The 9,499-nt window shown below is 31.6% G+C and overlaps 1 protein-coding gene across 2 annotated transcripts in view; it reads right to left on the bottom strand.

Moving 5' to 3' along the window:
• Positions 1–285: 285 nt before the first annotated feature.
• LOC148622022 (DNA polymerase subunit gamma-1-like) overlaps positions 286–9,499 on the bottom strand; it is a 37,435-nt gene continuing 28,221 nt past the window's right edge. For both annotated transcript variants that reach the window (XM_088571501.1, XM_088571500.1), the window contains exons 17-22: positions 8,312–8,418; positions 4,137–4,273; positions 3,527–3,556; positions 2,656–2,770; positions 1,076–1,327; positions 286–774 (exon numbers count right to left, since the gene is read on the bottom strand). In XM_088571501.1, coding sequence (XP_088427627.1) covers positions 562–774; positions 1,076–1,327; positions 2,656–2,770; positions 3,527–3,556; positions 4,137–4,273; positions 8,312–8,418 — 854 coding nt within the window. In that variant the 3' untranslated portion in view covers positions 286–561. The remainder of the gene's footprint in view (positions 775–1,075; positions 1,328–2,655; positions 2,771–3,526; positions 3,557–4,136; positions 4,274–8,311; positions 8,419–9,499) is intronic.

Raw genomic sequence — 9,499 nt, 5'->3', positions numbered from 1 at the left:
TCTTAATACATGTATACTTTAACTGTATTTTCTTTGGACCTATATTAAAGTCTTCTATGAGTATTGTAAATCTTCTGTTTTACAATCTGTAAATGCTTCTTAGATTACTCTAACAATCATTTATGTATACTCAAAAGGATTTCAGTGTACTTAATTGTCCCAATTATATTCAGCTGAATAAAAACTTCACTATTATTTATGAATTTTCAATACCTTTGTAATTTATTTGTCTTTTTAGACAATACTGTTTACCTTCAAAGGCAAAAATAATATTTAACAACTTAATGCTGTTAAAGAGAATAAACTAACTATAAGATCATTATATAAAGCAAAAGGAAACAGTAAATTCCCCCTTGTTGAATTGTCATTTCTTCAAAATTCTGATGATTACTCTTTACCACCAAGTCTTCAGTTACCTTACGGAGATAATACTGATAAGTCATTATTAGTCTAACGTATCTCATCTGTTTTTTTTTGTTTTTATCAGTGGCAACCTTTTCAAAGCATAACACAGTGCTATAACAACAATTTCAATCTATCACCATCTATCAGATGACAATTTCATCCACACACACTTTCCTGAGGTTCAGGTGTATCATTCGATGATAGCAATCCTTCAGTGAGGTTGAGGGTGTCAGAAATGTCTAAAGCTTGTCCAGGTTTTATTCCATAACCCCGCTCCATACCATGTGGATTCGATGGTGTTACACAATTCATTGTTACCTCTTTCCTCAAACATTTGTCTATATCAACAGCACTGAAGAAAGCTACAGCCTGAAAGAGTAATCAATGGCTAAAATTGCTATCCAGTTCAACATGCTAAATATGAGAAAAACACTGCCGTTTCATATTACATATAATAGGCACCCATTATGCATGGACAGATGAGCAGTCAGTAGACCAGCTTCCTCCTTTGGTGAAACAGGCAAAATAAGTATAACCACTTTGTATAACCAGTAGAAACAAAATAAAATTGCACACATATTTTGGCATCAATTAACTGCTATACTATCTTTAAAAATTCCAAAAGTTACACAATCATAGCTACAGCTGCTTCTGTAAGTATTTATCTTACCTGGGGAAGATCATTCATACCAAGTTTGTAGGCAAACAAAGACCTTGTCAGTAGGTTGGTAATATGTAATGCTAATGCTGCCCTGTATTTATCTTCTTCCGTCACCAGGTATCGTACTTCATCATGGATGCTGATAGAGAACCTCCCATCAATGTTATAAGTATCAAATAACCATCTCATGGACACTAACATCAGATGGAGAAAATCTACTGCCGAGCTCTGCACAATCCAGTTAATGCGACTTGTCATGAACTGTGAAAATACAATTTAAATTAAAGTTTGCAAAAACACGTCTCTCTCTGTCCCACAAACTAGATCCACTTGCAGTATCCACCATGTCCACCGAACAACTCATAAAATTCTGTTGATAGGATGCAGAGAAGTTCCGCTGACCAGTTCAGTAGTTCCAGAGAATATGAACTGACAAGGTAATTATGAGGATTTTTGGCAAATTTCTAAGTTCAAAGAGAAATAACTCCTACAACAATTTTGGGATCAAAATTTCCTAGTAATATGCACAACTACATATGATGCTCTTGTAATATACCAAGTTTCGTAAAACTCAGTACAATAGTTTCAGAGGAGTTGCACTGACAAGGTAATTTATGAGGATTTTGGCAAATTTCTGAGTTCAAAGGGGCATAACTCCTACAAAAAAATAGGGGATAAAATTTTCCTGGTAATATGCACAACTACATATGATGCTCTTGCTACATACCAAGGAGCTGCGCTGACAAACTTTGTGACAGACACACAGACAAGCAAAAAACAATATGTCTCCCCACCAAAGTGGGGGGGGGACCATAACTCTAGTGTCACTAATGCATTTAAAATAAACTAGTTATCATTTGATAGAAAGCATCTCTGTTGACCCCATATATAAATCAAGGTGAAAAATTGGAAGATGGTTTCCGCTTATTTAAAACAAAAGAAAAAAATATTGCCATATTTATTAACTGCTTCAGAGGGTGCAGCTTGATAAGACCACTTTAGCTGAACCATGAACAGTCAGGATAAAAAGTTCACAACATTCAAGCTATACACAGCTAAGAATTATTAAAAGTGTGAAAAACATGGTGCATAGGTTTCTTGCACAGTTCAACACTTTAAGATTTGCCTAGTAATTTCCCTAATATGTCCCAAAATCCATCAATAACTTACAGTTGAAAATTTAACATGTTAAAGAAGATATCAAGTTTGAAATTATTTGAAGATGAAATTCAGTCAATTTAGTTTTTGGACACATTGAACCAACAAGAAAACATGGAACAAAACATTATCTGTAACGTTATGTTTATTATAAAGAACATCTAAAGTGTATGTCACCATTGACTTTAACATGGAACTTGTCTAAATAACATTTGTTCCCTATCCCAGCTGATTGTAGAAAAAAATTCTCTGTACACAGTACAAAGGCTAAATCTCTATTAACAAAACTTGCAGGTACAATAATGAACCTAACTGTCAGTGCTTCAAGTCCCTTGTTTTCTACTTATTTATTGATAAAATGGATAAATTTATACATATCAAAAGGAGTTGCATGGGATATAAAAAAATGTTAATTAACAGATACAACTTACATCATCTCCAACATTATCAGGTTCTAAAGCTTTACTAATACAACATCCTAGCACTGGAGTCTGTGGCATCTCTGATGTGGCAATTTCTTCTAACCTATTAAACATCTCACTCTCTCTAGAAAATGAGGATAAGAATTAGAAAAATAGAAAAATGTGAGCAATACTCAATAAAATTAAATTGATACCTCACTCCCCCATTTGATAACATGAACCTTTTGACCTCCAAACTGATTTGGATCAAAATCTAAAATAGGAGGTGCACGGTGGAAATATGTAATAAATATATATGAAAGTTTCGGAATAACATATGAGATGCCCTCCCTATGTCCCCATATTCATGGCAAAGTCCATGTTCTGCTTTGTGAAACCTCCAAATTGATTGGTCAAAGTATTAAAAAGGAGGGGTATAATAATACATAGATGCCAAACCCTTCAAGAAATAATCAGTAAACAAATTAAATTGTCTGTAATTTCACTCTTTAGTCAGTATCTTCATTAAAATTGAAAATGACATTTCAAATTTTTCTTGGATGAAAATATGTTTTGTTCTCTATTTGGAAACAATAAGACTTATCTTAACTGAGATCAAAAATATTTGTGAAACCCAAACGCACTGTATAATCCTAATTCCTATTGCACTTATTTCAATGATATCTGCAAAGGATCTAAAGGATCAGAATACATTTTCTAAACTGAGAATGGCTCAGACCAGAAACGATTGAAAATCAGTAAATATTAGACTGTTGACTTTAAGGCAGTCTACCTGAAATTCATAAAATTACAGACAAATCGTGAAGGTTTGCACCTCTGATAATATAATGAATCATTGTATAAGCTGCAATAAGAAGTCGGTAGTCAGTTTGTTACTTACGTCCCTTCTGCCCATTTGCCCCCTTGAACCCTGCAAAAATTTAAAAATGGTTAAGTTACTAAATAATGATAAAACAGGTACAAAGAATAGCTATAAATTTAGTTGTGTCTATAGTTAACCCAATTAAAATATTAAAATTAAAAGAAATGAACTACAATGTATATACACTTTTAAAGACTTATATTTATGCCAATTATTACAGTAAAACAGAAACCTTACAATATAGTTACACCTACAACACTGTAAACTAACTTGTTTTTGTGTTTCAGGACATAAACTTGATTTTGCAACTGTTAATTTATGTCCCCAACACTATGTTAAACATGTACTTGCAGTAATTTTTTTTTCACGATTTTTCTTGCTCACAAAATTAGTGAAAATAAACCACTTGTAAAAATAAGTATATTTGTTCTTTTTTTGTTTAACAAAGTAAGCAAAAATTTCACTTTATATAAAGTATACAATAAAAAATATCTAAATATATAATAGAAAAAAGTTTTTTTTTTCATTATTTTTCTTTTTTGTTAAATTCAGTTGAAGCAAACATTTCAAAATACAGGTATATATGTAGTATCTTATCAGTACAGTACTCTGTAGAATTAGAAATTACCTTCGGCCTTTTGTAGTTCCGTACATAATTCTAGCCTTGTCTGAGGCCTGCTTTGGAGTTAGTCTGTGATTAAACTGCATCAATAGCCTCTCGGCAAACTTCTGCCCTGCTCCGTATATCCTTCCATAATTAAACACCTAATTAAATATAAACACAAATCTAGAGTTCAGGACTATGCATACTGTTAACTGCTTTTGAGTAGAAATCTGTAGTTAAATGATGTACCAGCAAAAACATTAATAAAAAACTTCGTAGAGCACAGTATGATATGACCATAATGCTCACACTCAGAACAGCAGAAGGACTTACAGTTCAATATGGACATAAAAACTGGTTTGGACACAATATAGCACAAACTTGAAATTCAATTTAAAATTTTCAAAATCAGACCAAAAATATAAAATCCTTTTTGTGGCCCTTTTGACCTTTTATATATCAAAAACCTTAAGAGTCATCTGAAATCTCATCGAAAAATGCAGGCAAGGATTTTCAAAAGAAATCCACTAAAGAAAAATTTCAAAATCAAGCCAGGACCAGGGGACTGAATCGCTCACCTAGTCCAATTTTTGTCCTTTAAGAGCAATAACTAAGAGTCATCATACAACTTTGATGACCTTATCATAAGAATCATGTTACAAGTATGATTTATTTTCTTATCTATCATAGTTTTCAAAATTCTTGCCAAAAAATGCAAAAAAGTCAGTTTTCGCCTTTCAAGAGCAATAACTCTAGCAAGGAGTCGCCCAACAACTTCAACCCAAAGACTTTATTAGGCCTAATCATAAAGATCATTATATCAATTGCAAGTTATTTTTCTATCTATCATACTTTTCTAGATAAATCACTGAAAACTGCAAAAACTTTTTTTTGTCTTTCAAGTGCAGTAACTCTAACTAGCAGCTGTCAGACAATTTGACTGGATGGAGACTTTTGTAAGACTTTTCATAAGATTATTTCATCTGAATATATTATAGTTTTTGAGATATTGGTTGAAAATAGCGAAGAATGTCATATTTCAGATTTCAATGGCAATAACTCTAACAAGTTTACAGATAATTTTGCCTTATGTAGACTTTGTAGAACTTATCATAAACATCATTTCATCAATTGAAAGATTTTTTTCTATCTATTATTGTTTTCAAATTATTGGCTGAAAACAGCAAAAACCTTTGTTTTTTTTCCCTTACAAGGACAGGAATTCTTAAATTAAAAGGGGTTTCCCTTCACAAAAACAAACATTTTACACAACTTAACAAAATGATGCCCCACATTATGTTCAATAAATTATGTTAAATGAACTACCTAAGATCTGATATTATTTCTGGGAGGCAAACTTAAGGTTTTAGCAAGCCTGAATTGCTCACCTCATCAAAAATAGTCTATTTAGATTTCTAAAGCTAGACTCTTGAACTCTTGACCTCACTCTGCTATTGTTACAAGAAGAATTTAATCAACAGAGTTATCTTTCAATCATTTTTTGACTCTTCAAGGGCAATACCTCTGACATTGGCCAACAAATCTTTATAAAAATTATGGCGTAGGTCTATTTTACCCTGCTGATCAATTTCATCCAGTCTGAATTTAGCTCAACCCATTTGTCAACCCAAGCTACTGCCAAAAATCTCCAATTTGACCCCTTATGGTCTATTTTTAGTAAGATTGGCCAAGGTTTTTGATAGCTCAAAAAATCCCCATGTTTTAGATGTTCTAAAGAACATTAATGCTAAGTTTTGTTAAAATACATCCAGTAGTTTAGGAGAAGATTTTAAAGTTGGAAATACACAAATTCGGGAAAAAATCCATTTCAAGACCCATAACACATTCATCTGTGAACAAAAATTTCGGCATGTGTCTACCCCATCATGCCAAACAATTTTACTCTATGCCAGATTTTAGCTTAATGCAAATCTTACTGAGTTATTTCCAAAATTCTGCAATTTGACCTCTATGGTTTATTTTTAGTAATGATGGTCATTTTTTTTGCAAGATTAAAACTCCCCACAAAAGGATTGTTAAAAATATCTTAAGGAATACTCATGCAAAGTTTGATTACATTCTATCAAGTAGTTTTAGAGGAGATGTTTGAAAAAAAAACTGATGATGACAGACACATAGTAATGGCAATATCTCACATGGCCTTTTGATCAACTTTTGTTCAACTGCTTATTGCCGAAATACAGTCAACAAGCCTAAAAAGTGACAAATCGACCTGAATTGTTGGCAGATAATGACATCACTTTTGAATACAAAAATGGCATCAAATTTTTTGTTAAGCATGTAGCAAAAATGTTTGGAAACATAACAAGCATTAAAATCCTCAAAATGTTTTTTTAGATGTCATACAAAACAGTAAAGTTCCTTTATAATGAATCTCAAGGGATTTTGTTATATATATGTTAGTTATAACAGAAACTCATTTTTCAAAATATGGATTATCTCCCTAGTTTGTTTTTTGTGCTATTATGGCTCAAGATGTAACAATATTTATATAAAATTTTCTTGTAATATATTCTATAATTGTTTCATAATATGTATCTATGATACACGATGTATAAAAATTCTGTTGTTGTTTTTGAAAACCTCAAAAATACTTTCTCTTATATTGGACACATTCCACAGTTGATTAAGTAATGTATATTTATTTTAAATAAAAACAAACAAACCAAATAAGTTCAATATTTTAATGCACATGTAAAAACATGAAACAGCACCTTATAGAAGAAACACACTACATCAGCATAATAAGACAGGGAAAAAGAGTTCATCACTTAATACAATTTACACTTTAAAAAAGTCAGTCAATGACTGATGAATTAAGGAAGTGGCAATTAATCTCTGTAGCAATGTCTCCATGTCAGACAGGCTGTGAATAATCTGATCTGGTACACTGTGTTTTTCTGCAAACTTACATAGTAACTTGGCTATCATGATCAGTGCATCTCGGTTCAAAGGTTTTTCTGGAGTTGTGTCTGGTTCATCTTAGTGCTCATCTTCTTTTGGGTTAAGAATATCAGCTACAATCTTTAGTTTTTGCTTCTGCTAAAAGTACATCATCATTAACCCTGTGCATAAGTCTCGAAAATCAACTGATTCTGGTAGATCGGTAGTAGCAGTCAGTTGCTGCCAGGTGGCTCTTACTTGATGAAGTGGAACATTGTCGTTGTCTTCACTGTTGTCGGCTTTGCATCAACCTGCACGACCAAACCATGACATTTGAAGCAGTTGGGAATACAAATCTGAGTAACCAGTCTTCAGGCCTTGTGAATCATAAGTATTGCTGAGTATACATTTTAATATTGTGTACTGAGTGTACTGTGTAGAATTTCAAAGGCTTAGGCAATGTGATTTCAAAGGCTTAGGCAATCTGATTTTTATTTGTTATTCTTATCTACAGCTTGCCTTTCTCTTTTGACTTGTCATTCTGAAACTTTAATGACAAAATTGTAAAGGCCTTTAGTTTTAAATCCATTGAGAGCTTGCAGCACATTATTATTATTTGTTATGATATTTTTAGCGACAAATGTAATCATTAAAATCTAAAGTTATATAAGTTCACAAGCTGGGATTTACTTTGACAAATTGTCTTAAATGGCTTGGATTACTTTATTGGCAAAGAGTTGACATTTACTAATAACCTGTACAGTTAATATTTTATTGAGTAATAAAACAATAAAGGTAAGATAAACCAAGCCATGCCACAGGTGTTGATCTTCTAACTGTATGTTCATCAACTGTGAGGCAATTGATCAACTGAGTAGCAGATAACAGGTGTCCAGTGTTTACAAACAATTAAACTGACCCTTAGTTTTATCCAGACAAACTTCAGCAATAAACCAGTCACCAGGCCTTAAAAATACTTTGTTATATCCCTGATTTTGCGGTAATGAATTCGTTATAACAATGACAAAATGCATTGGTTTTAAAATACTGGGACTGGGAAATATGTTCTAATTCGTTACAAGCTAGTACCTTGTAAGTAAACAGTACTGTATCTGGATGGACACAAATACAAATGGATGGACAGGCAGAAATTTAACCACAATATGTCTGCCAAAAAGAAGATTGTATGAAAAATCAATAGAGTGTCATATGCAGAAAGTTGTACCAACTCAATTTCCTTCCTTAATCAATTCCTTTCTCAGAACATAACTTAAAGGACTTTAGTATGTTGTCACCTTTGCATGGTCTCTACTGATTCCCACTGTTTCAGCTGTTTTACTGTGGAGATCAGTTTTGTCATTCTTATTTCCCTGTAGAGTCATCCATCCAAATGCTGTACAACCTGTTGAATGGAGTTATCATCAGATCTTTTAATATGAATTCCACTCATCATTTATTTAAAAATTATTAAGATATTTACGAATTGAAACTACTAAGTCTTTCTCCTTTGCACAAAAAAAAATAATATTTGATTGCTATATATTTATAAATAGGCATTTTGACCACTTAGGATTTAATTATAAAAATTTATAATTGATTTATAAATATTCATAATTCATTTATTAATATCTATAATTGCCATATTTATAAATATTTTTAATTCAATTATAAATATTAATAAACGATTTATAAATATTTATAATTGAATTTATAAATATTAATAAATAGGCATTTTTGTCCACTTTGGCTTGCCATATAATTCTACATATTTTCCACTTCGAAAATTGAGGCAAATAAGCAATTTGAAAATTTTTATAAAAAAAAAAATAGAATATTTTGCAAATCTTAAGGGAAAGCTCAAAAAGTAAAAGTAAGCCATTTTTTTGGGTAAAACATAAAATTATAAAGTAATAACATTAATGTAAGGATGTCTTCACCATGTTTCTTTTCTTTTGGCATTCTCAGTTTTTTACTTTGTCCCTGGATTTCTTTTTCTGATATTGGGCCCAAACAAAGAACTTTGCCCAATTCATTGAATCATATAATGTATGTTAAAGTGATTTGACACTTATTTAATTATAGAGAACTTCTTAACATGACTTAATAGTTGAGTATTTATTTTGATTATTTGTCTTACCATTGTTATCTCAGGGTTCATGGAAATTAAGTAAACTGAAGACAGTATCATTATCTTACCATTGTTATCTCAGGGTTCATGGAAATTAAGTAAACTGAAGACAGTATCATTATCTTACCATTGTTATCTCAGGGTTCATGGAAATTAAGTAAACTGAAGACAGTATCATTATCATACCATGTATAATTTTGAAAAATAAATACCTAAGTTAAGAACTTATTAAGTTTAAAATACAAGTATATTCCACATAAAATTTATTAGACAGTGGAACATTACAAGATGCACTGACGTGTTGGCATCACTGCGATACACAATGCTACAATGTCTATTTTCTGAGTTGAGTATT

Source organism: Perna viridis, chromosome 3 (genome assembly GCF_037379345.1).
Source record: "Perna viridis isolate PV_CMFRI_1.1 ecotype Kerala chromosome 3, ASM3737934v1, whole genome shotgun sequence".
NCBI classification, from domain to species: domain Eukaryota; kingdom Metazoa; phylum Mollusca; class Bivalvia; order Mytilida; family Mytilidae; genus Perna; species Perna viridis.
The sequence above is the reverse complement of the archived record's forward strand: the minus strand, read 5'-3'. Positions and strand labels throughout refer to the sequence as shown.